Below are 27,940 nucleotides of genomic sequence, written 5' to 3' on the forward strand. Positions count from 1 at the left end.
TCTTTTTTTTCTTGTGAACCCCTTCCTCCCTTTTTCACGATCTGTTTAGTTTTATTTGTGTTTTAAAATTCAACAAAGAATTAAAATAAGAGTGTTGAAAAGAACTCCGCCAAGAGCTGCAGATTTACCTCCGCACACTTGCTTCCTTTTCAACGCATCACTGGCATTCTTATTTTAGAAATCATGAAAGGCCTCCAAAATAGCCCTCATTTTCCAAGGCGCTTAAAAGTGCCATGTCATAACGCCCGTCAGCAATTTGATGTGCAATTAAAGGGAACACTGTGTAAACAATACTCTTACAGACCTGAAAACATGGCCAGGTTCGGAACCCAGAAGGAAGCTTCGCGGACCAAAAGCATCAAATTTCCGTTTATTTTCCTGGGCATCGTTTTTTACCAAATAGTTGGTCTGCAAGTTGGACAAGCTGAAGCATTGTGGCCTCGAGATACTTATGGTGAGTACAAGAGAACAGAGTTATGGCGCAGCAAACACTTGAGTCATCTGATTTCAATTTCGAGTTATGGATGCACGCGGAAAGTTGTTAAACACGGAAAAAGCATCAGAGTCCGTGAGTCCGGCCGGAGTTAAGCTTCTTGAGTGCTAAGAAAACCTCTGAAGTGTATCCATAACTTGATGGTTGTACGCTGCACGCTACCATTTCTTTTATAACATTAAGACTTTCAAACATCTTTCGTTTCGTGTAGAAAATAAAAAAGCAAAACAAACTGACGTCAGCATGCTACCCACGGGCAAATGGATCGAGCTTATTTATCCGCAGATTGTTGATCTGGTCTGTTTTGACTTAGTTGACGACGGAGGAATATGATTATTAGTTTATTTGAATATTGGTTCTTGATTTTCATGCATGCATGAACATGTGTTGACGAAGAGGAACAAAATAATTAAGCTGGGTAAGTCCCGCGGAAATTATTCCGTTGTATACTAAAGGCTGTACCACGATATAAAATTCATTTTGAAAGTCTTGTTAAGCAAGAAGGTTTTTCTCGTCATCTTTGAAATGTTTACTTCTCCAATAAAATTGTCGTGTCATACTTTTAAGAGCGCTTGTCTGTAAAAATTAAAGATATCGCGGCAAGGGTGGAAAATTCGATTTCTTTCTTATTTTAATGTTAGATAGGCTTGGCTATAACCAAAATCACTGCATACTTTTTTTGGCGAAATATCTTTTTATATCAGGAAAAAATACAAATAACGAAATTCTGTTAAAATCGTCATTTTTAGCAGAAAATTATTGCACGAGTTTGAGGGCTTCGCGTGCAAAAACGAATCACTATCTCGTCTTTTAAACACTCAAATCTTCTTTTTCGATCTCATAAGACCTCACAAAATGATTTTTGTAAACATTGCGCTCTTCTTTACGCTTATAACAATTTAATTTCGAAAGCATGCATTTCTCTTCAGTAAAAATACTTCGTGAATAAAGTTAATTTTCACCATGTGCTAAACCTTCAAATGGATTAAACTTTTGGTGGTCGAAAAGATGTTCTCAATACGACTGTAAAAATTTGTTTGGGCAAATGATTGAGAGCGATACAAAAGCTTTTCAAAGTCCGTTAAAATGCAGTTATTTGACCTTTTGCGGTCAACATTCTATTTTAATATGTTGTAACCAATATGAGGCCGAAAAATGTACATAGAAACATATTTGCAAATGCTCTAACTTCATTTACCGCAGAAGACCGATCCAGATACCATTTTAGTGTAATTCTCTCGTTGTTCGTCGTGTTTAGGTTTGTATAAATGACAACGTCCGATGAAACCACCAACCCTGTCGAATACCATCTTGTTGTCAAACGTTCGATATCTTTCTTCACTGTGGCATCTTATTCAATGGTTCAGTTGACTGCGAGTATTGCTAAAAGATTACATTTGACAGTTTAATTCAATGCTAAACTGAGTTGACTACAAACGTGTACGTCTTTTGAGTATTTGGGTTGTCACGCAATACCGGTGACAAAGGAACTTTAGTGGGTAGGTGAAGGGCAAAACTCCATATAATTAAGCACTATCAGAATTGAAAATACAAAATATTTAGGGGTGTTTTTCTTTCCACTAAAATTGCAAGGAATACGCCGAATAGTATGAAAGAGAACCTTTTGTACATTTTTACTGCGCCATGCTACAAAACGCAGGGGTGGGGATGTGTGGCTTATGTGAGGCAGGGGTGCTATGTTCCGTGGCCAATGGGAACTTGGGGGCTTGCAAAAGGGAGTGGTACTATTCACCACTGTTACCAGACCCAACTACCGTTTAAAACCTTAAACTACAGAGGGGCCGACATATGTGCGCTAGGCACAAAATAAGGTCGATCTCATCTTCAGGAACGGTAAATTTGAAATCCGACCTATGACTTGCGATATTCTTGGTGTTTGGGAAATCAAAGGGATAAAAAACTATTTTGAACCAATCAAAGAAAATTAATGCTCTTAAAATATCCGCAATGGCTCAATGATAGAGACACACACCGATCGTAAGATAACTCTCCAGATATCAAAAGACACCCTGAAAAACTCAGCAATATACGGAACAATTATCCTTCACAAACAGAATATTAAAAAACAACGGGCGGAAGGGATGGGCAAAGTTGTTGTTCTGATGGAACACTTGGAACAATATCTGCAGCACACATCAATATGTTGGATTAGTAGGTTTAGAATTAACGATAATTACGATTATGCCAAAATGACCGTGATATTCTACATGCCAAATTGCCCTTGGATAGAATGCACATCTGTCACTTACAAAACACTATCAGCTCTTGGTTTTGTCTCCGTACGCGTAGTGGTCTACGTTGTTGGGTTCCTTTGCTTCTCTCCGCACTTATGCTCTTTATCTTTCGGAAAAGAAACAGTATGAGCCCTGAAGAGGTTGAGAAACCTGATACATGGCCTGGTCCTGCAAGGTATCAGCAATACTTTGAGATTGTAATGCTAATCCGTCGCCTGTTATAAGCCATTGCGTTGTCCATAATTTCGTCCGAGAACTTGTATCCTTCTACGTTATTTATGCTCCAACCAAAGAGTTTCATTACTACAGTTATAAGTTTCAGTTGTCAGTCTAAAACCAACTACAGTAGGAAAACATGGCGTCTTCCAATTATAGGGAATGTATTTTTTTAACTTTATAATATGATTGGGTTAAATAATATATAGATTTAGCTAAGCCTGGGGAGCTCTAGTTAGTCTATTTTCCAGCCCTCCATTATAATAAAAACTGTAACGTTATTGTTCCTGTTGTTTTGAGCAAATTTTCGAAGATAAGGAATATTTTCTTCTGCAGATGAAGTGTATGATGTCATCATCAATTGAAATTATATTCTTTTGAACGTTGCCAGGTATGACTGCCTTCCCCACCGTTTTTCCCTAACGTTTCAAACTCCTCTGATACGCGTAGATTTTTAAAAAGAGAAGTCATTTTCAGCTCGTGTTTAAACCTGTTGTTTTGTTTTACTTTTTTCATTTGGTTATTCTTGCTTCATGATTGTCCTCAGGCTGGAAATATACGGCGTCTTTTTCAGATTTTTTCTTTTATTTAATTTTGTACCCCCTGCTGTAACCGCATATAATGTAGGTGTCTTTAAGCCAACTGTCCATGATCTTAGTAACTCTACACCAAGCTACTGAAATAAGAAATTTTTCTAACATGATTCTTACGCTACGAAAGTTTGATTTCAAAAAAGATAAGCTAGAACTAGAGTATCATGATTAAAACTTGATGACGAAGAGAGACTTAGGATTCGACCATGAAGACATTGGTAGAAAACCTGAGATAATATCTGGATTTTATTTGTATATTACAGACATTAATTCCAAACAGCGATCAAGTTTTCTCTTTAGTTTAAAGATTGAGTTGACGTTGTTATTAGCTATATTAAATGGGTTAAAAAGTTTTAGATGGTATTTTTCTCATGCTTGCAAATAATTAAATTTACTGGAAGATGAAATTGTTGCAACATGTGAACATGAAACCCAAAAATAAATTTTATTGATATGTAAAACTTTCTCATTTGACTTTATACTGGCAAATCTGTATTATGTTTCAACCCAAACATTTTCTACATCTTGGAAACACTATTACAAAATAATTAGTCGGAGAAATTTGTGGCATATGCACTATGTTTAAAATGCCGTGTCCATAGTAAGCTAACAGGATTGAGGAGGGTGTATGTGGGGATAGGCTCTCTAGTCTGTATCATTAATTTGCTAATCACTCCTGTTGCCAGTGTTTTGACGGGGTCAAGGCAAAGGAACTGAGGATTTAGGTAGGAAGTGACTTTTTTCAAAGCTTGAAACTATCATGGTGAAAATCCATACTTGTGCTTGGTACCTCATTCGTATTTTGATATACTAGTTTTCACCCTTTACACACTAAAATAAGTATGTATATTCCCCATACTGCTCTTCATATATTTCCTAAGGTGCTGACAAGGAGAATTTGTTTACCAATCAAAAGCTCCTTTCGTTGGTGATCATTTCCTTTATTCTCCTGACCTTGACGTGTGATTCAGGGATGATATTGTAGAGAGAAGTTTGATGCCAATCACTCTTAGGGTTTAAAGGGTTAAGAAGAATTCAATATTTTCTTTTATAAAATAATTCAAAAAGTACGTGCGCTCTGATTGGCTATAAACCATTTTACATGAGCGTATGTAAACACGGTTTTCATACTGAATCTTCTCGCGGAGTTCTCCTTGCTATTTATTTAGCAGCAACTCAGTTTCTTTAAGTTTGTTTTGAGTACAGTAATGGAAGAAGAAGATTTTCCTAATTTTCCTTTGGAGTTTAATTTTCCCAGTATTTAAGAAACGGCCGAAAAGCCAAATGAACAGCAACAACAAGCACGTCGCTTTCCTTCGTTGCAAGAAGAGGCTCTTTCATTAGCTATTTTATAAAAGAAATGGAAAATGGTTTCCGTGTTTACACGGAAACCGTTTTTTTAGCCTTTACTCGATAGGCTGGAAACCACTCTGCTTCGCGTCGTGGTTTCCTACGCTTATCTCGTGTTCTCCCAACCTCCCAAGTGTTTACATCAGGCTATGTAAACACGGAAACCATTTTATATTTCTTTAACATAAATTTGATGCATAGGTTTGGCACAAAACTTTGATTTGACCATACTTTTATAGCTGATACCAATCCCTACACATAATAAAATGTTAGTAGGATTGGTTTAATTTGCATGAATACTAACTGATACTGTGTCACGATTCTGTGAACTCAAAAGGGTTGTTTATTGTGCGAACTCAACTGCCGCCACGTGTGTGTTCGTTGTCTGCTAAGTCTTCTAAATATACAGATGTTCATCGGCCCAGTGGCGTGACCGTGTAACGCAATATCACGACATCTTCCCCTTTTTACAAAGTTTATCTTCAAAAGTTAATTAATACTTAATGTTCGGTTTCGATCACTGTTCAAATCACATAAAAATCGATAAAACATTGTTCTTCATTGAAATCATAAAAAGATAGAAACAGAACCCAACAACTATTTAGCGGCTCAATCATTCAATGTTCAGTTCATATGGTAATCCTGATGCCACAAAGGCGGTCGACGTCTGCGTTCTGATCGACGAGTTTCAATCCTTTGTGGCTCAAGCTCAGTTCCCATCTCATTTTCAGGTGGCATTCTCTCTGTTTTGGTCTCGCCATGGAACTCCGGTGGAGGAGGTCCTGGCTCTGTCAGATTTGGCGCCGGTTTGAGGGTAGACTCGGGCGGAGTTAGTTCTACCAGACTCATAGGTGGTGCTGTTTCCGGGGTCAGGCGCAGTTGCCGACGGTTGCGTCGGTATCGCCTGCCGCAAACTTCAACTTCATAAGACCTGTTCCCCAAGGCTTTCGTGCAGGTCCCCAGACTCCATTCCTCCCTTCCGGGAAGCCGCATCCTGATGGCCTGTCCACACTTTAGTGCCTCTAAAGGGCGAAACTTTTTGTTGTATTGTTGAGCTTGTCTTTTCTTGCGCTCAGCTAATTTGGTGGCTGTTTCCTGGTGTGATGGCTGCCGCAGGAGCGTTTCATGGGTTGGTAAGAAAGTGCGTGTGCGGCGTCCCATCAGTCTCTGTACGGGTGATGTTCCTAGACCCTCTGTTGGGGTGTTGCGCCAATCAAGAAGGGCTAACAGCGGGTCTTGCCCATCCGCTTTCGCTTTCGTCATCAAGTTCTTGCAGGTCTTCACGGCATTCTCGGCGCGGCCATTTGACTGGGGGTAACGGGGGCTCGAAGTTCTATGTTCAAACTGCCATTCTCTCACGAATGCACTGAACACCGATGACGTAAACTGAGGTCCGTTGTCGGTAATAAGCACGTCTGGTATCCCATGGCGGGCGAATTGTACTTTACACGCAGCTATCACGCTAGCAGATGTGGCCACCTTAACCTCCTGGACTTCAAAGAACCCACTCCAGTAGTCGACTAGGACAAAGAAATGTTGTTGCCCAAGGTCAAAAAAATCGGCACCTAGCATCGACCAGGGACGCGACGGGATCGGATACGGTTGCAATTCCTCGCGGCACTGATCTGGCTGGTACGACTGGCAGATTGAGCATTTGGAAACAAAGTCCTTTACTTCCGAATTCATGAGGGGCCAATAGAGGACCTCCCTAGCGCGACGTAAACACCCTTCGATTCCAATATGTGATCGGTGAATTTGCTTCAACATTTCTTTTCTCAGGGAAGGGGGTACCAGCAATCGCTCCCCCAGGAATACTAGTCCCTTGTCTTCTATAAGCTCACTTCGTTTGTCATAGTAAGGCGTCAGCTCAGGGGTACAGGACTTCCTTGACACTGGCCATTCACCCTTGATTGCTCCGATTAGCTTTTGCATCACTGGGTCCCTGGCAATCTCGTTTCTGAATTCAGCGAGCCTGTATGGTGCAATCGAGAGGTTTTCTGAATGATCTATCTCGGCAAGTGTACAGATCAGACTTGTATCGTGCTTGGAGGCTTCGGTGGTGTTGCGGTATGCTCGACTCAGTGCATCTGATACCCACATAAGTTCCCCTTTTTTATACTGCACATCCAGGGAGTAATTCTGAAGGGCCATCAGCATTCTCTGGAGTCTCTTTGGTGAGTTGTGTATTGGCTTGGTAAAAACTGCCCTTAGTGGTTCGTGGTCAGACTCGATGTGTACAACTTCGCGTCCCAGTATGTATTGATTGAACTTGTCGGTTGACCACACTATGGCGAGTAGCTCTTTCTCGATTTGAGCGTAACGCGTTTCGGTGTCGGTCAGAGCTCGCGAGGCAAAGGCAACGGGCTGACCCTTTTGCATCAGTACTGCACCTAAACCCGTTATGCTGGCATCGCATTGGATTGTCACTTCTTCAGTAACATCATAGTATTTCAGTACCGGGGCCTTGGCCAAGTATTCTTTGACTGTGGTAAATGCTTTCTCATGCTGTGCAAGCCAACACCACTCGACGTCCTTGTCCTCAAGCCTTCGCAAAGGTTCTGTCATGTCGGACAGGAGTGGCAAGAATTTGGCCAGATAATTGACCATCCCCAAAAACCTCTTCAGGCCTTTCACATCAGTCGGCGGTGGCATATCCAAAATAGCTTCAACTTTGGCTGGGTCTGCCTTTAGACCATTAGGAGTCAAGAGGTGGCCCATGAAACGCACTTCGGTTTGAGATCTTTTCAGCTTGAGTTTGTTGAGCTTGAGGTTCCACTCCCGGCATTTCTTGAAGAACGCACGTTCGTTCTTTTCAAGGCTCGAGTTGACCTCTGCGTCAGTTTCGCCAAATCCAGCGATGAGGAAGTCGTCAGCGATAACTTCAACTCCTTCTAAATTTTCTACGAATTCATGCATGCGTCGCTGCCAAACTTCAGGCGCACTTGAGATACCAAAAGGCATGCGGGCCCATCTATAACGCCCAAAAGGCGTATTGAACGTTGTCAGGAAACTAGAAGCATCGTCTAAGAGGATTTGGTGGAAACCATCCTTGGCGTCACAAAGAGTAAATTTCTTGGCACCTGTTAAGCGGGAGGCCACTTCATCGATAGTCGGCAACTGGTAATGCTCTCGCCGAATGGCACGATTTAAATCTCTCGGGTCAATACAGATGCGTACTTTGTTTGGCTTCACTATGGCCAACATGCTGGATACCCACTGCGTCGGTTCTGTTACTGGAATAATAACTTTACGATCAACAAGTTCGTCCAGCTTGTTTTTGATGCATGGACGCAAGGCTACTGGCACTCGCCTCGGTGCGTGGACAACTGGTTGCGCCTGTTCGTCTATGGCTATTTTGTATGTTCCCGGTAGGGCCCCTAATCCGTCGAATACGTCCTCATACTCTTCGAGCAAGGAGGCTTTGGGACACTTGACGTGTAATGCTAGGACGTCACAATTATGCAAACTCACAAAGCCAAGATTGAGGCTGGTGTTCAATGATAAAATCGGTTGATAGTCTCCGTCTAAGATGTTAAACTCCATTGACCTCCGCTGTCCACGGGACCACACAGGCAGGGTAGCTTTACCAGCAATTTTGCGGCGATCCCCTGTGTACGAGACTATTTCCTTTTGGCATGGTTTGAGGCGATGAAGGAGGGTGTCCCCAGTGATTTGCTTGTATAATTGGGCCGGGAGAATGTCGCACTGCGACCCAGTATCTATTTGAAACTGGACTTCTGTCTTGGGATCTGGCCCATAAATGTGGAGTTTGACCACTGCCAATTTTTCCTGGCCTTTGCTCTTACTAGTAGTAGCACCAATGTAGTAGGGGTCGTTTCCCATGTCGACGGCTTCGTGGACCGCCGAAACTCTACTTTTCACTCCTCGGGGATTAGCGCGACATTTATTCGCAAAATGATTCATACTCCCACAGTTAAAACATGTTCTTCCATACGCGGGACAATGACGTCCATGCACCATTCCGCAATTTCCACATTCTTTAGACGGTCTTCTAAATGCTTGTGACTTAAGTTGTCGTTCTTCTTCAGGTTTTTCTGCCGATCCCGCCTTCCGTAACGCATGAACTGCAGTGTCTCCTCCAGCCATTAGCTTTACTTGCTGTTGGGTCTGTTCTGACGACTTAATAATGTCAACTGCTTGTAGGAGAGATAAATCATTCAAACGGAGAAGTCTCTCGCGGACGCGATCATCCCGTATGCCTAGCACGAGGCGGTCACGCAAAATTTCATCTGGTGTGATTGTATCGTGTGCACAGTTTTTTGCGATCGTTCGAAGCTCCGTAAGATACGTCGAGATGTTTTCGCCTGGTTCCTGGTTTCGGTTGTTGAACCTATAGCGTTCATATATGACCTGTGTCCTAGGAATGCAGAATTCGTCGAACTTCTTCAGGACTTGTGAAATGTCGTCTGCGTTTTCGTCTTCGTTCCAAATAAAGGTATCGTGGGCTCTGACGCCATCCTCGCCTATAATGCTTAGTAATGTCGACACACGAACTATGCCCTCTTGTTTATATACACCAGTAGCGATTTCGTAGCGCTGCCACGCTGCTTTCCACGATTTCCATGCGGTGGCTAAATTGTCGTCAAAATTAAGCGCTTTCGGCGGGGGCAAATTTGACGGGGGAATAAAAACTTGAGTCGGCGCTGGTGGCACAACTATGGATGCTTCAGCTGCTTCTGTCATCTTTAGGGGTGAACAGATCCCACTCCTGACACCATGTCACGATTCTGTGAACTCAAAAAGGTTGTTTATTGTGCGAACTCGACTGCCGCCACGTGTGTGTTCGTTGTCTGCTAAGTCTTCTAAATATACAGATGTTCATCGGCCCAGTGGCGTGACCGTGTAACGCAATATCACGACATACTGGGAGATCTAAGAATGTTTAGAAGAATACAAACATTGATTTGAAAATTAGAATTCAGCATAGGCCGGATAAACATGACACTTGGAAAAAGAAATGTGTACTACTAAAAAAACTAAGCAAACTTTTATTCAACATCTGCCTGTACCTGTATGGCACGTAGTAAAATTATCCAAAGTAGTCATAATCCCGGTTTTGGATGAAAGATTCCATACATAGTCTAACATTGACCCAAGGACCTAAAAAGAAACGACTCTACCCCTCTACGTTGAGTCTATGTCTTTACGCATTTTTCCTGACTCTGATGACTGTTTCCCGCCAGCCATCTCACTACTCACTCTACCACCGTTGTTTTTTCCTTTGAATCTCTTGGGTCGATTTGTCAAGAGAAAATATTGGTCTGTTATTTTTTTTGGCTGTATAAATGATCTGGGATGCTACCCTTGAGTAAAAGTTCCCAACCGGAAAATTCTTGTCTCGACTCGACACAAATTACCGAGTGGGATCTCGAACATTCGAAAGAAAACTCCCGGAGGACAAACAACACTAACGACCCAGCCAAGCGGGCCAGCATGCTTTCAATATGAATTAACGACGAAAAATTGATTAAATTGATGCTAATTAAATAAGCTGAGAACCATCCTACACCATACATTGTAACAAGAAAACTCTAGAAATCATTTGTGTCATGAGTGAAAGGAAATACATAGCTGGAAATAATAATAATAATTGATTTGATCGAATTGACTTTTAGCGCGTTATCGATAGTTGCTTCTGAGCCAGTAATCAAGGACTAGAGGTTAAGATGTTTTGGGTCGATGAGATTATCGCAAGCACGAAAATTCTGACCAAACTTGAATTGCGTCTCTCTATTAGCTAAGTTTTTAAAAGATGCTATGGTTAGCAGTCACAAATTTATCCAAATGTATCGTGCATTTGCAAAAAGTTTCCCCTTTCGCGGCCACTTCCTACCCTTCATCTGCAGTCTTTCTTTAAATCGTTTCCTCTAGGTGGCGAGACAAATAGTAATATGTTTTGTTTTATTTTCTAAAACTTTTTGTGTGTGTTTGTCTCACTACTAAAATATGTTGAACCCCTCCCTTTAAAACTCAATAAAAAATTCTTACAGCTTATCTAAGAACGCATGACGAAGCTAAAAACTTCAAGATCAATAGTATCGAAAGTGCATGTGGACATAACTACCCAACCTCGCCAAATTATTGGAGTTTCGAAGCTTTAACATAAAAACTTTCAAGCACCTCAAAAAATATTCAGTTTCGAAGCCAGAATATTCGCCAGGATTTTTTACCCCGTAATTATCTTATTAATTCTTAATGTTTAGTCCGTTTAGCTAAGCTTACTTCGTGTTTATTTCTGCGTTTAGAGTTTCAGTAATAGTTCCGTTTCTTTGTAAAGCTTTAGGCCTTTTGTGAAACACTTCTGTTGTGTTGTTTGTCAATCAAACTACTATACGTGTTCTGCAAAGAACGCCATCTTTTATATTATTAACATCCCTTTACGGCTCTAGGGAGCGTACCATATGAATTTGCATCACATCGATACGAAAGGATCCCAGTGGCAAGAGGAGCAATTGTATTGAAAACTCTTACTGGCGACGAGGAAATAAAAAATGAGCGCATTTGACTAAAACTACAATTAGTTACTTTACAAAATGCTGGAGTTGACTCTTAGGGTATGCAAACCGCTTATCACACACAACCTACATAATAACTAGGAAACTGGAAGATCTAAAGTTCTTCCTTATGGCACCTGAAAGAATCTGAAATACTTACTGGTCAATGACTCCTCAATGAAAGGTCCCTCAAGGCTGATTTTAACACTCATTATGAAGCGACACTCTCTTCAGTAAGATTGATCTTGAAAATGCATACATTAACTCCAGTAGCAACTGGGACACAATCTTGCCGACATATTGTTATTTTTTAGGCTTGTATATTTTGCACAGCCATGAAGCGTATCTTGAGATCTTGCTTTTCTATCTGGGCTAAGAAATTAAGCCCATCAAAGGAATTTAATACAGGAAGTACAGAACTAAATAACATATATTTTGAAAAGCACCGCTTCATCAACCCAGAAAATCATCGACTTCTTTCTTCAGTCTTTCTGCATCAGTTCTTTCCTAATTTAGAATATGATACATGCAGAGCATTAATAATAGGAAAAAACGTGCATACTGAACAATAGCTGCCTGTTACTCTTGAGATAAAGGAAAATTTCAAGGCCTGTTCTCAGGCTCACAACATGACTGTATCAGGAGCTCACCGTGGAACGGTTCTTACCAATATTATGCAATTTTCACATTTGTTCCGAAAATGCAAGTTAATTCTCCTCAGCATCGTTTTTTACCGGGCAGTTATTTTGCTGGACGGAAAGGCGGAAATATTACGGCCGAGGGATATTTACGGTGAGTGCGAAAGACGTTGCATAGTTTCCTTAGCGGCAAGGGAAGCTTAAACTCAGCATCATGTTTGATCATGCAAACACTTCGGGAGACTCGCAGAGATTTTCGTAACACCCCAAACCATTCTAAAACTAGACACATAGTTGTGTGCACTCGTACTTTCTGTTGGAAAGAAGCTTTGTTTTTGTGCCTGCATTTGCATTATGTAATTATTGGTTTATCCTGTAACTGTTTTTTCCCTTGGTATGACAGAGATGCAGGTTTCTCACATGTTCATGAAAGAAAACGTGCATAGACCAATTCCCTAACCTTTCTGCTCTTGTTTCTTAAATTTTCAAACATCGTCTTGGTATTCTGCTTGGTTCACGATCACGTTTACATACACGATGAGATATGCTTCTCTCGGTTCACATTAGATGTCCCAGTTGATATAGCATGTTTCTCGATGGAAGGTTCGCTTATTAATGTTCGCACATAAAGAGATCTCTTATAGGGTTCGCTGACCGACCCGTTCTGAAAACGCTCGACATCTTTTAGTGTGGGTCTGCCACAGAAGCTGTGTGCATATTTTGTATACGTTATGAGCCTTTTATACGCAGTATATTTTAGTTTAGGCTGTACAATACCAAGAAGGATCGGTCATTATTTATCCTGAGGGAGGGGGAAAGGAGAAAGTTTGGCTGTATCAGGATTTACTGATCCCCCTCGCTCACCCTTCCGACGCAGACACACCCTTAAGGCTCTGCTGAATATTGTTGTGTTCCTCCCTTCATTGGCAGTTGATTCGCAGTCTATTTTCTACGGTCCCTCCTTCTGCTGATCCCTTCTCCGTTCTTTCTAAAAGGCACGTGATCATGCAAAATCTTCATTCCACCCCCCTCCCCCTGGTGATAATAATGAATCGTCCCTCACACAATTATTTAACCGAAGAGATTTTCCCGGAGGTTTCAACGCGATAAACCAGCGCAGTTTGTCGGGACAGCAGGTTTAGAGCTTGATTACTCAATCAGTATATATCCCACGTAGGTTTGACAAGTTTTATCGAATAGCCCTACCCCCTCCCTCCCTTCCCCCTCTTCTTGGTCCCATATTATTCATTGTTATTGGTTGAGCCTATATACCTGGATTCTAATGTTGACTTTCAATTGCCCTCCTCTCTGTCCGTTATAAAGTGGCGAAATAGGTTTTTTTTTACTTTAGCAAGTTAAGAAAGTCTTAAGTTAGAAAAAAATGGAAGAAATTTTATTGCCTGGTGAGGAGGGGGGATAGGAATTTGGGAAAGAGCACAGAGGTTTTTGGGAAAACGGAGGAGAATCAGTCATAGCCAACAGAATATAAAGGGAGGAACCATAAAGAGTAACTTCCACTCAACTGCCAGTGAGTGGGGATCATAGGAACATTACAAAACCTTAAGGTCCTTAAGGGGGATCAAGAAAATATTAATCATGACCCTACAAAAATCTTACAGCCCCTCCCACCCCCCTTCCCCGTACCCAAGAATCTCTGACACCTTAGTTTTTCAAATGGCTAAATCATCAATAAATAAATATTTCATCTTTTTCTAACAGACTTGCAAATGTTCCTGAGAGTCGAAGGAAAAGACTGTTTGCGACGCATTGTTATTCAAGGAACCTTTCCAAATTACACCTATGACACCTCTTTTACACATGAGCAAGAAAGACAAGTTCTTCGAGATATTTACACATATACAAATGGCAAGCAATGGTATAATAGCAGTGGATGGAATAGTTCAATAGAGCACTGTTCCTGGTATGGAGTCACGTGTCACGGCAATTCATACATCAAGTCCATTATGCTGCCCTTTAACAACTTGAATGGCTCTCTCCCTTCCAATTTGTGGAAAATACGAAACTTATTTTCTTTGTGCGTGCCTGGTAACCCAAGCCTTCGTGGTAGACTCGGGGACTTTTTGTTTGGAAATATGAGTTTATTGCTGAACTTAATCATCTGTGCTTCCTCTGTTTCTGGCGAGATCCCTCAGGATATCGTCAATCTTACAAATCTGCAATTCTTTATAGCCAGTCCTATGGACGGAGAAGGCCTCACGGGACAGTTGCCAAGAGACTTAGGAAATATGAAGGAGCTACGGATGCTGGATATTGGCGGGAATAATATAACTGGACAAATACCCAGAAGTATTTCGAAACTGACAAAACTTTATGATCTTACCTTACGAAACACCCCCGGGATGATGTCTGGAAACCTTTCTGACATATTTGCAATACCTTCGTTGGAGGATGTCTGCGTATCTGGAGTGAATCTAGTAGGAGAGATACCTCGAAAGTTTCCACCAAACATAGCTATCCTGTTATTGCCTGGAAATAATATATCCGGTAAGCTTCCAGAAATATTTCCGAACAACAGTGCCCTGCGAAACCTTAATCTTGCAAACAATCGTCTTACGGGAGATATTCCCGGCCATCTGCTTTTAAAACCACTTGATATTTTAGATCTATCTCAAAACAGGTTTACGTCAATTAATGAAGGCAAGCCATGGTCAAAAGACGACGTGGGAAGCATTAGTCTTCACTTATCGCTGGCCGAAAATAGAGGCTTGGCAATTGATTTTCAAAGTTTCATGGGGCTTTTTAATAGCACAGCGACCTTATCTGTCATAAATGTAAGCTACTGTGATATAGAAAGTCCTGTCTTGCCGAACCTGTTCAACTTCTTACGATTGTCCACTTTCGATTTAAGTGGCAATAACTTTTATGGAGAATTACCTGATTTTTTTGGCGATGTCTCAGTTCTATCATATATTGACGTATCTGCAAATAACTTATCAGGTTCTCTACCATTAGGAACTCAAAATTTCATGGCTCTTCAATACTTAGATATTTCAGGAAATCCTTTCATGAGGAAAGGAACAAGCATATTGGTAAATACCTTTCAGCCAGACTTTTCAAGAATGATCAGGCCTCATCAAGGAGATCACTATACGTGTCCCGAAGGGCGCTTTACGTTCAATAATGGACGTATTCGGTTAGATCCTACATTTTACCAATACAAGTATTGTATCTGCGACGCTCATTTTTACGGAGATAATGGACTTTGTAAATCATGCATGGACGGAGGGACGTGCAACCAAGTTGATGTCAATACCTTGGAGGATATCCGCCCAAACATCATGAGGATAGCTCCCGGCTACTGGCCATCGCCTAATTCTAAGAATGTTACTCATCTCGTCAAGTGTCCAGTACCTGCTGCGTGCAATCCGCTGGCTTCTTGCACCTGTCGCCTTGGCACATTACCCAACGATCCGCATTTATCCCACACCAAACGTCTATCGCCAAATTTAATCACGACATGCGATCAGTCCCACATATGTCATTCAGGAAACACTGACAGATTCTGCTCTCGTTGTGAAGAAGGATTTTATAAAATTGGCGGATTGTGCTACCAATGTGTGAAAGGAGATCTTACTTACTACTACTTTTTCATTCCTATTTTTGCCATTTCTTTCCTTGTTCTGCTTTGGTCATTTTTTTATTTCAACTTGCGACCTGTTAAATGGTTCATGGTAACAGCAGTACATTTTCTCTTAATGCTGATCTTTATGCTTTTGGAATTTTTACCCACTTGGGTTTTCAAATTGAACCTGGTGGTTTTCGTGTTGTGTATGACTAGTCGAGGGAAAGGTTCAAAGTCACTCATCAGCATCGCAGTGTTTTATATGCAAACCCTGGACTTCATGGTTTCTAGCTCAAACGTTTGGCCTCCAAAAATCATTGCAGCTCAAAGCTACTTGAGTAGCTACTGGAATTTGTATTTCCCTTCACTCTCATGCGATTTACCTTCTCTTTTCAATCCTGTTGGTAAGTTTGCTTTTATTCTCCTTCTTCCAATTGGTTGCTTGGCACTTGTGGGTGTCTACTTTATAGTTATGCTAAGCTACAACAAGGTTCGTTCCCGAGAAGGACGAATGGAAAATGTTCACTTTAAATGCCGTCAAAGTGCCTTTTTCTGTTTAAGTTTCACTTACTTTCCAGTTGTAAAGCAAACTCTCTCCATCTTACGCCCATGCCAAAATGACCGTGATGTTCTATACATGCCAAATTCCCCTTGGATAGAATGCACATCTGTTACTTACAGAACTCTATCAGCTCTTGGTTTTGTCTCCGTAGTGGTCTACGTGATTGGGTTTCCTTTGCTTCTCTCCTCACTCATGTTCTTTTTCTTTGGAAAAAGAAACAGCATGAGCCAAGACGATCGTGAAAAACTTGACACGTGGCTTGGTCCTGCTTATTTACCTTACAAACCAAGGTATCAGCAGTACTTTGAGATTGTAATGCTACTCCGTCGCCTGTTACTAGCCATTGCGTTATCCATAATTTCGTCTTCCTCTACTTTACAAACCTTCGCTGTCTGGGTCCTTCTCGTGGGCTTTGCTATAATTCATCTGTGTTTTCATCCTTATAACGATCTTCCTCATAACAAGTTTGGTTCTGAAAACTTTTTCGAGCCCCTTGTTTTGCTGGTGCTTTCAATGTCCTTCATACTGTTGAGGTTCTCGGCCATGGAAAGCTCCATGAGTTATTCAGCAGCATATGTGTGGATTGTAATTGTTATTAACTCTTGCATTCTTCTCCTATTAATGGGCGTTATTTTCTACCGTCTTATAATAACTGGGTATGAAGATTCCCATGGGTGCTCTTGTGGCGGAAGCGGCGTGAATGAAGAAAGAACCAATTTGCTGTCCGTGAACAGCCAACATTGGGGAGACACAGAAGTCGACGACATCGACTAATTTAAATTTTTTTTTCTATCTGAACGTCCTGCATAATTAACTATCATAGATATAGTTGATACTCATCGTTCAAGATCTTGTGACTTTAGCTTACTACTTAATTTTGGCTCCAACCAAAAAGTTTCATTACTATAGTTACAAGTTTCAGTTTTCAGTCTAAAACCACCTAAAAGACGGTGGCGTCGTTTAGGGAATTGTATTTGTTAACTCTATAATATGTTGGGGTTATAGATTCTTTCCTCTTTCGGTGTTATTTTTTCGGTTTAAAAGATTAGTAGTCTAAAAAACGATGAAAACAAAAGACAGCCCGAGGTTAAAACTATATCACAACATAACACGGGTCAGTAAAGGTAGAGAAAGAGTTCTTCTCCCTAATTCATTGTGTATCCAAAGAGCTCCGTGTAATCACTCTTGAAATAGATGGCGTTTCTGTAGGTTTTCTAGTTGAGTGCGTTAGGTACTTTATGTCGAATGTTATTTTATGAACGCTGGTTATGTATTAGAAGTTTTTCTGTATCGAGCACCTTTGATATGAAATCAAGGGGGATATTTGTTGGTTCAGGGATGAAATACATGTCTAGGCATAATGCAACAATGACTAAAGGTACTCTTCTCTGTTTATGGAATATGGATTTTCATTCAAGTTTGATTTACCTACCTACGTTTCTACCCAGTTTTTCATTTCAAATTTTTTTGATTAAGTGGCATATAGTCTTAGGTACAAAAACAATCTTTAGCTACTGCTATGTTAGAGTTGTTTATCTGTATCTCTACCATGCCACAGAAGATACAGCCGAACAGGACACAAGAAAGCTACGCTCTATGGAAATCTGTTCAGTGAAACCTGCTCTTGTTTCTGGAGCGCGTTTTACTCTCAGTGACTGTAATTAACGAGCATGTTTCCTGCTCAGATCGTTTTTTAACGTCTTCAGGGACCGCGCAGGGGGAAGGACTGGGGGTATTAGGCCCCCCCCCCCACTTTAAAAAAAAAAAACTTGTCCCACTTAGCTTGTCCTCATCCTCTGCTTTAATGGCTGAAGCTCATGCGTTCGTCTTTAGTCTAGCTCAGCATTAACTTGTAAGATATATATATGGATATCTTGAACCAAGTTTTTTTCAAGTGTCAGAGAAAATGATATACTACACGTTTCTATATTAAAACTTTAAAACTCAGTTTTGTACTAAGTTTAAGGTATCTTGAATTAAAACTTTCTCTGCAATGTGGAAGTAATCATTTACGATACGAACAAATATTACAGGGAGAGGCGTTGGGCTGCGGAATTAAGGAAGGGGAGGGGGTGAGAGGTGGTGGGGGATGTCGTATTTAAGACTAAGGTGGGATCTCTATCCACATTCACCGAAGTGTCCTATTCTCCGTTCCTTTCGACAAGCTGACCTATCAACGCCTTACTCGCTATGAAAAATTCTCTCCTCGTTATTTAAGCGACTTATCTTTCATCTAGTTGATCGGGATTCGAGATGGCTTCGAAATTGTATCAGGAAACGTTGTCTTCTTACAAATTTCCCAGCGAGGCTTATTTTTGGTGCTCATGACTCGACAGACATTCGAAAACTATCACAGGTTTCGAAACTACAGTTTTATTCTTCTAAATTGTATCAGGAAACGTATTCTTCTAAAAGGTTTTTTGTTTTATTCTTCTAAATTGTATCAGGAAACGTTGTCGTCTTAAAGGTCTGTTGTTGGCAAATTTATTTTATATGAACGAGTGGAATCATGAGGTTGCAAATTATGTTTCACTTCTTTGCAATTCATATTGATATCGGTTGCTAAATGACGCCAACCAACTCTGTAAAATTCCCCGCACAGCTTATTTTTGGTGCTCTTGACTCAGCAGACGTTTGAAAACTATTACAGGTTTCGAAACTGCATTGGTGATTGGATGTATGCGATGTCTGCATATTTCAACTCTGATTACAGAGGCAGTTAAGAGTAAAATTTGCAAACTACCCAGGCCGTTAATTTGATAAAACCTGCGAAAAAAGCAACTGTGCTCTGTTCACCTGCTTCTTATTCAAAGTTCAGGGTAAAAAAAGACTCGCCGTAATGATATTCAGTCCTCGTATCCTGTTCGAAATATCTAGGAAACGCTCCTTCTGAAACTCCTGATAGCTGCTTTCAGTTTAAGTGTTTCTCAAGATCAAAGTAGAACAAACAATAGTAATTGCCTGAAATAACCAGGTGTTAGCCCGCTGAAAGCAAGTAATGATAATCTCACTTGAATGACCTACTCAGGGACTGCAATTTCTCCTTTAAAAATCTTTTTTTTTTCTTATGAACTCCTTCCCCTCTTTTTCACGATCTGTTTAGCTTTATTAGTTTTCTAGAATTCAACAAAGAATTAAAATAAGAGTGTTGAAATGAACTCCGCCTGGAGCTGTAAATTCACTTCCGCACACTTGCATCCTTTTTAACGCATCACTTGCATTCTTATTTTAGAAATCACGGCAGGCGTCCAAAATAGCTCTCGTTACGCCCGTTTGAAATTTGATGTGCAAATAAAGGGAACGCCGTGTAAACGATACTCGTACAGAGCAGGAAACATGGCCAAGTGCGAAACCCAGAAGGAAACTTCGCGGACCAAAAGCATAAAATTTCCGTTTGGGAGGTACAAATTTATTTTCCTGGGCATCGTTTTTTACCAAATAGTTGGTTTGCAAGTTGAACAAGCTGAAGCATTGTGGCCTCGAGATACTTATGGTGAGTACAAGAGAATAGAGTTATGGCGCAGCAAACATTTGAGTGATGTGATTAAATCTAAAAAACTCTTGAGTTATGATGCATGCGGAAGGTTGCTAAGCACGGCAGAAGCATAAGAGTCATACGAGGTGATAGCCTGGTGCAACTCTAGTTCCTTTAGTGCTAAGCAAATCTCTTAAATGTATCCATAACTTAATAGTTGCACGCTGCACGCTAACCATTTCTTTTATAACATTGAAACTTTCAAACACCTTTCGTTTCGTGTAGAAACAAAAAAAGCGAAACAAACTGACGTCAGCATGCAACCCACGGGCAAGTGGATCGAGCATATTATCCGCAGACTGTTGATCTGATCTGATTGACTTGAGTTGACGAGGGAGAAATGTGATTATTGGTTTATTTGAATATTGGTTCTTGATTTTCATGCATGCATGCATGAACATGTCTTGACGAAGAGGAAAAAAATAATTAAGTTGGGTAAGTCCCACGGAAATTATTCCGTTGTATATTAAAGACATTACCACGATATTAAATTTATTTTGAAAGTCTTAGTAAGCAGGAAGGTCGTTCTCGTCATCTTTGAAATGTTAACTTCTCCAATAAAGTGGTCGTGTCATACTTTTAAAAAGAAGGGCTGTTCATCAATTCTAATTAGCAAGTCGTGCTAAATACTTTGCTCTGGTAATTGACTTTCAGAGGTTATGCATCCCTCAAGATTGATTTTTGATCATAATAGTTGAAATTCATTTTGTATTGAAGGCCCATTTCCGACCTTGGTGCAACGAGGTCGTTTGTTTTTGTTTTGAATCACCGCTTCTGATTAAATAGCGCCTCTGATTGGTCAGTGATTTTTACTTTGTCACGTCTCAAAATACCTTCTGCGTTTTCTCCGATGAATTTGAAGAGCTTATCAAAATAACTCTGTTTAAAACAGTTCTATACGTTTTAATCCGGTATGGAATCAGATGAAACCATTGATTTAGAAGATTCCGAGGCAGTAAACGCTTATGGATCGGTTGTTGCTAAAGAGGAACGCGAAAATCGCTGCGACCATTCGAAGAAGGTGAAAATGTTGATCCACTACGTTTTCATTCATTCATCAATTTTTTTTTAATTGAAGTTTGCCATCCTTGTTAAATAGGACTAAGGGTCAGTTGAAGTTTCCTGCCCGTGGAGAGGAACTTGCGCTCGAAAGAGTGGTCGAGGTTGTTGTCCATGAAAAGCAGCAAATAAGAATTGTAAAATAATTCAAATAGTACGCGCGCTCTAATTGGCAATAAAACCATTCATTTTACATGAGCGTATGTAAACACGGTTTTCGTTCCTCTTTCATTAGTTATTTTATAAAATTAATGTAAAATGGTTTCCGTGTTTACATAGCCTGACGTAAACACTTGGGAGGTTGGGAGAACACGAGATAAGCTGGAAACCACTCCGCTTCGCGTCGTGGTTTCCTACGCTTATCTCGTGTTCTCCTAACCTTCCACGTGTTTACATCAGGCTATGTAAACACGGAAACCATTTTATATTTCTTCATTGTAACGCAAACTGTCAGTGTCGCTGATGTTCTTGCAATGAAGTGACTAAACTTGAAATCATTAAACGTAAAGCAGTCCGATATTTTTCCATATTTCTCTTCGAAATTCAAAAAACATTTATACGAAAATGTTCTACCTTTATTTACAATCCTCAAGCGCTTCCAGGCAGCCCAAAATTTCGAACTTGATATTTTTCGCTAACCCTGTTTACAAAGCATGAAGCCATCCAAGCGCTTGACACTTCCAGGTAGCCCAAAATTTCGAACTTGATATTTTTCGCTAACCCTGTATACAGAGTATGAAGTCATCCAAGCGCTTGACACTTAAATACTTTTCAATGACACGGTTGGACTCGGTCCTCAAATAATTCCATATTTCTCTTTGAAATATACCAATTTTTCGTCGGAACACATTGTACCTTCATTTAAAATCCTCAAGCGCTTCTAGAAAGTGAAAAAATGCCAACTTTATCCGTTTCGCTGACCTTGTACACAGAGTGCGAAGAGATCCAAGCGTGACTCTAAGAACATTTTCACCGTACATTACCAGACACGGTCTTTGAATAACAAAACGTCCGGTAGTCTGATATTTTTCCATAGTTCTCTATGAAAAATACCAATTTCTATTGGAAAATATTTTATTTTCATTTAGAATCCTCAAGCGCTTCTAGAAAGTGAAAAAATTTGACCGTTGTCCTTTTCGCCGACTCTGTTCACAGAGTGCGAAGAGATCAAAGCGTAACACCTTCTGATTCTTCCGGAAAAAGTTCAAAATACTGTAAAGGCACTGTAAAATGACGAACGGCGAATTCATTTACCGTAAAGCAGTTGACTATATGTCCAGGATAGCTCTTGAGAAAGACGATTTTCGAAGGTTTTCAGTTACCTGGGAATTTCGTGTTACAGGATATTGGGTCGCGGCGCGCGTTGCATCAAGGTTCGAAATGGGCCTTTAAGATTCCCTGTGAAAAGCAAGCTACAACCAAACCTCTCCAACTAATTCTAGATCAAAGAAAAGTTTCCACTTGCCTTGGCTGGCTGTATCTAGGTATTTTGTGATCCACGTGGCTTTTAAAGTCTTGCAGAAAGATCAATCATTTTAGATCACCTTCCGCATAGTCATCGATCATTACACTTCCCTTAATTTTGTCACCTTTTCCATTCCAAGAAAATGAAGAGAAGAGTGTGTTTATTTTCATAGATGATTTTTCCACGTTCTCATGTAAACGAGTTGTGAGGCAACAAGACTTTAAAACCGTGATTTTTCCCAAGAGGGTTAGTCTGCAATGTTTCCAGTTACTTGGATATTTCGGACTGTTTCTAATTTTTCAGTTAAGTTTAAAAGAACAGTGGCTTCGGGATCTATTGATAGCCATGTGCCCAAGCTTTTAACTTTTTTTCTTTTGCCATTTTAAATTTATTTTTGGGCGGAGATCTTCGTAAGATGTTTCGTCAAAGCAAGTTTTCGGTCTATAGTGATAACCAGCAGCCATGCGTGACATACTCATGCAACGTCAACGTTACCAATGGTATCGAAGGGTATGGAGTAATGAAGGATCATTACCTCGCATTTTGAAGAGTGTGATATTAACGAGTTAGTCTTGCACAATTTGTTAAGCGCGTCGAGCGCGTTGCTTAGTAAGTAACATGCTTTATTAACGGTAGATCCGATGCAGTAAACTGTAGTATCGTCAGCATACAGGAAGAGATTGCCTGATGTCACAGCTTACGGCATGTCGTAGGTGTACAAACTCAACAAAACTGGGCCTGGCACTGATCTTTGTGGGAGGCCGCAAGTCACATTAAACTCTTCCGACTAAGTAAAGTTCACAACTGTAACCTGTGTCCGGTGATTCAGATAATTTGCGAGCCAAGAGGAGATTGCCCTCGTTTCTAAATATGCTCTTCAATTTATGTAGCAGGGTACTATGAGATACGTATTCAAAGGCTTTACGAAAATCAATAAAGGTGATAGCAGCCACTGAATTATTATTAACAGCTTTTCAATAACCTACTTTCTTACGATGGGAATTTAATAACTGGGTCGAGTGGCCCTTGCAGCAGGCCCGTTGCCTCTCAGTCAGTATTTCGCCTTCCGTAACATGCTTCAGCATCGTGTCAGATGCACACGATTCCTAGATCTCACTTAGAAGGCTTAGTAGAGAGATGGTTCGATAGTTACTCCTGTCAGAAGGATCGTCCTTTTTAAAAAGGGGGCATAAGCTAGTGAACTTTCTTCCTTTGGCTAAAGGCTTATCCTTGGTCAATGCTCATCGAATACAGCTTAGTAAGAGGCGAGACGATTGCTGGCTCGGCTAACCTTAGCAACTTGCGAGTACTCCAGTCCGGCCCCGCAACCTTATTAGAATTTAAGACCCTAATTTTCCTGGATACCGACTCCTCAGAAATTGAGAAGGGCGAAAGTGTTTGAATTGGTGTAACATCGTAACATCAAGTGGGGTTTCTCGAAATTCCTGTTCCCATTGTTACGAATGTATTAATCAGGTTTGCATTCAGTCTTTGTCTCGCAAGTCAAGTTCCGGCTTGGATCAACGCCATGCATTAAAGCGAACTTGCTGCAGGACATAAATGTTTAACATGTTTTTTAACATGTTGCTTAACTAAACCTACCTGAAAGGGGCTCCATTTTCTACAAATAAAATATATACATGAGTAACTCTTTAGTCAAATTACATTTTCAACGCGAAAGGTATGTATCCAGGCGGGGCATTCCCGCACAAATCTTCGTGGGGTGGATTCTACCACCAATCACCAACCCTCCCCCTCCCCTGCCCAAGGGAGAGTAATCATTAACAAAATTATTCTTCTAGTCATTTTCTTTATGATGACTCTTCATATTCTTTAATTCTAGATTATGATATGTTTCTGAGCATCGAGGGCCATGACTGTTTAAAAAGGTTCGTCGAATCTGATTCGACATTCCCTGTGTTAACGTATGATTTCTCGTTTACACCTGAGCAAGAAAGGAATGTTCTTCTTGACCTTTACACATCTACAAATGGCCAGCAATGGTATGACAGTGGAGGATGGAACAGCTCAAAATCCCACTGCTCTTGGTATGGTATCACCTGTTACAACAATTCATATGTAAGAACCATTGTGCTGGCTTACAACAACTTGGATGGTGTTCTACCTTCCAATCTGTGGAGGATACGCAACTTGTTGTCGCTTTGCACGCCTGGTAACCCAAGACTTCGAGGACGCATTGGAGACTTTTTATTTGGAAATATGAGCAATCTGCTGTCGATTGTTTTCAATGCAGCCTCTATATCTGGAGAAATCCCGAAGGATATCGTGCAACTAAACAAATTGAACAATTTCCTAGGCTGTGTAATGAACGGGGAGGGCTTCTCTGGTAGCTTACCAGAAGACATTGGGAATATGACAGAGTTAAGACTTCTATGTCTCGGAGGGAACAAATTCACTGGTCGAATACCTAGCAGTATATCCAGATTACGAAGACTTTGGTATCTTGACCTCCGAAACACTCCTGGTCTCATGTGGGGAGATCTGAATGACATTTTTGCAATCCCTACCTTAATCGAACTTTATGTATCAGGTGTACCGCTAACAGGACAATTACCAAATACACTGCCACCTAACCTGAGCCACCTAGTTTTACCAGGGAATAACATTTCGGGTCACTTTTTTCAAAACATTCCGAAAACACATCACGTTAAAATTCTTGATGTTGCCAACAATCAGCTCACAGGAGACATTCCTGGTGAGTTACTCAGTTATCCGCCCTCCATGATTGATTTGTCACAGAACGAGTTTTCCTCGATAAACAACGGGAGGCCATGGTCTACCAAACCAGACAGGCCTGAAAAATTATCCATTTCGCTTGCAGGAAATAGGAATTTAGCAATTAATATTTCAAGCTTTTTGGAGCTCTTCTCGAGAGTGTCCAACTTTCATCCTCGTCCATCGGTTCTAAATCTCAGTTTTTGCGATATTGAGGGTCCCTTACCCGCAAACGTGCTTTACTTTGAGGATATGTCCACTTGCGATTTACGAGGTAACAAGTTTTACGGAGCCATACCAGCTTTCTTTGAAGACTTTTCATATTTAACATATTTTGACATCTCATCAAATAACCTGTCAGGAAGCCTTCCGGCAGGAATTCAGAATTTAATCTCCCTCCAATACCTGGATATTTCTGGAAATCCATCCATGCGTGAAGGAAACAGCGTATCGACCGATGCCTTTCGTCCAGACTTTTTAAGGATGGTCAGACCACCTAAAGGCGACAACTTTTCATGTCCCGAAGGACACCTAACGTTCAACAATGGTCGCATTCGTTTGGATCCTGTATTTTACGAGTACAGATATTGCATTTGTGATCCACATTTTTACGGAAGCCTTGGATTATGCAAATCATGTATGGATGGTGGAACTTGTGACCAAGTTACTGTGACGGTCCAAGAAGACCTTAGTCCAAACATTATGAAGATAGCTCCTGGCTATTGGCCATCTCCTGATCCTAAAAATGTTACTCATCTCGTCAAGTGTCCAGTACTTGCTATTTGCAATCCACTAGCTTCCTGTACCTGTCACCTCGACACAACACATAGCGACGACTCTCACCCCTCCAATATCAAGCGTTCGGTGTCGACTCTGATTACAAAATGCAATGAATCCTGTATCTGCCATTCAGGAAACACTGACAGGTTCTGTTCTCGTTGTGAAGAAGGATTTTATAAAATTGGCGGATTGTGCTATCCATGTGTGAAAGGAGATCTTACCTACTACTACGTGTTCATCCCTATCTTTGCCATTTCTTTTCTTGTCCTGCTTTGGTCATTTCTTTATTTCAACTTGCGTCCTATCAAATGGTTTTTTGTTACAGCAGTACATTTCCTCTTAATGTTGATCTTCATGCTTTTGGAATTTTTACCTAGTTGGGTTTTCAAATTAAACTTGGTGGTTTTTGTTGTGTGCATGACTAGTCGAGGAAAAGGTACAAAGTCTCTTATCAGCATTGCAGTGTTTTATATGCAAACCATGGATTTTATGGTATCGAGCTCCAATGTCTGGCCTCCAAAGATCGTTGCAGCTCAGAAGTACTTGAGCAGCTACTGGAATTTGTATTTCCCTTCACTTTCGTGCGATTTTCCTTCTCTTTTCAATCCTGTTGGCAAGTTTACTTTTATTCTTCTTCTTCCAATGGGTTGCTTGGCACTCGTGGGTGTCTACTTTATAGTTATGCTAAGCTACAATAAGGTTTGTCCACAAGAACGACGAATGGAAAATGTTCACTTTAAATGCCGTCAAAGTGCCTTTTTCTGTTTGAGTTTCACTTACTTTCCAGTTGTAAAGCAAACTCTTTCCATCTTACGCCCATGCCAAAATGACCGTGATGTTCTTTACATGCCAATTTCCCCTTGGATAGAATGCACATCTGTTACTTACAGAACACTCTTAGCTCTTGGTTTTGTCTCCGTAGTGGTCTACGTGATTGGGTTTCCTTTGCTTCTCTCCTCACTCATGTTCTTTTTCTTTCGAAAAAGAAACAGCATGAGCCCAGAAGATCGTGAGAAACTTGACACATGGCTTGGTCCTGCGTATTTACCTTACAAACCAAGGCATCAGTGGTACTTTGTGATCGTCACGCTTCTCCGACGCGTTATGCTTGCCAGTGCGTTGTCTATGATTTCGTCATCTTCTACTTTACAAACCTTTGTTGTCTGGGTAATTCTGGTTTGCTTTGCTGTTATTCATCTGTGTTTGCATCCTTATAATGATTCCCATTATAAGTTTGCTTCTGAAAACTTTTTCGAGCCTCTTGTTTTGTTGGTACTGTCCATGTCTTTTATCCTGTTGAGGTTCTCGGCTGTGGAAAACTTAATGATGTATTCAGCAGCGTATGTTTGGGTTGTAATGATTGTCAATTCCTGTATACTACTCTTTCTTGTAGGCACAATCTTTTACCGTCTGGTTACTTGTGGGAATGAAGGCAAAGATGGAAATTTCTCTGGGTACCGTCATGTGAGTGCAAGAAATGGTAGAAGCAAAGATGATGAAGAGAGAAGTAATTTGTTGTCCGTTAACAGTGCACGGAAGAGATACGTTGAAGTCGCTAACATTTCTTAGGCCTTTGTCCCAACAACCCGCACGATTCATTCATGTAAGCGTGGTAGATCTTTACGACTGAACACTAGAACATCTTGCTTAAGTATATACCATGCTGGTGAAGTGCTCTTCGTATGGGCCGGTTAGCCAGTTCAGAGTGATTAGCAAACACTATTTAGAGTCCAACCTTTCGCCATGAAATTTGACACTTTTATTAAATAATTTACATCAGTGCGTAGTTGTAAGTTTTACAGGTCTACGATCATTTCAAGAATTTCAAGTTCCCTGATTTCTTATGCAGAATTTAGGTTTTGATCTGCGCCAAATGTTTACAGAAGGTACTTAGTGGGCCATCTGTGGGCGACCGACTGGCTGCGGGTCTAGATGCTTTTTGCTTACTAATGTAATGCTTATAGTTTCGAAATATTATTTTAAAGTTGTTTTAGACTTTAATAATTATGATAATAACAATTATAATAATAATAATAATAGTAATAATTATAATGACGATAATAAGTTTTATTTATTTCTTATTTTCATTGTAAGCAGGCCAGGTCTGGTAAAGAGGATATGGGAAAACTATACACTGCACGTAGTGAAGAATATTATTCA

General features: G+C 40.6%; 2 protein-coding genes across 2 annotated transcripts; both read left to right on the forward strand.

Moving 5' to 3' along the window:
* Positions 1-321: 321 nt before the first annotated feature.
* On the forward strand, positions 322-18,014 carry LOC131769431 (putative leucine-rich repeat-containing protein DDB_G0281931). Its single transcript, XM_066165219.1, has 2 exons — positions 322-454; positions 13,780-18,014. Exon 2 carries the CDS (start codon positions 13,788-13,790, stop codon positions 16,977-16,979), a length of 3,192 nt encoding a protein of 1,063 aa, XP_066021316.1. The 5' UTR covers positions 322-454; positions 13,780-13,787; the 3' UTR covers positions 16,980-18,014.
* A 1,551-nt stretch (positions 18,015-19,565) lies between these two features.
* Positions 19,566-27,349, forward strand: LOC136280401 (putative leucine-rich repeat-containing protein DDB_G0281931). The gene is made up of 2 exons (XM_066165422.1): positions 19,566-19,698; positions 24,108-27,349. The coding sequence occupies exon 2, from the start codon at positions 24,116-24,118 to the stop codon at positions 27,347-27,349; it is 3,234 nt and encodes a 1,077-aa protein (XP_066021519.1). The 5' UTR covers positions 19,566-19,698; positions 24,108-24,115.
* Positions 27,350-27,940: the final 591 nt, after the last annotated feature.

Source organism: Pocillopora verrucosa, chromosome 4 (assembly GCF_036669915.1).
Source record: "Pocillopora verrucosa isolate sample1 chromosome 4, ASM3666991v2, whole genome shotgun sequence".
Taxonomy (NCBI): domain Eukaryota; kingdom Metazoa; phylum Cnidaria; class Anthozoa; order Scleractinia; family Pocilloporidae; genus Pocillopora; species Pocillopora verrucosa.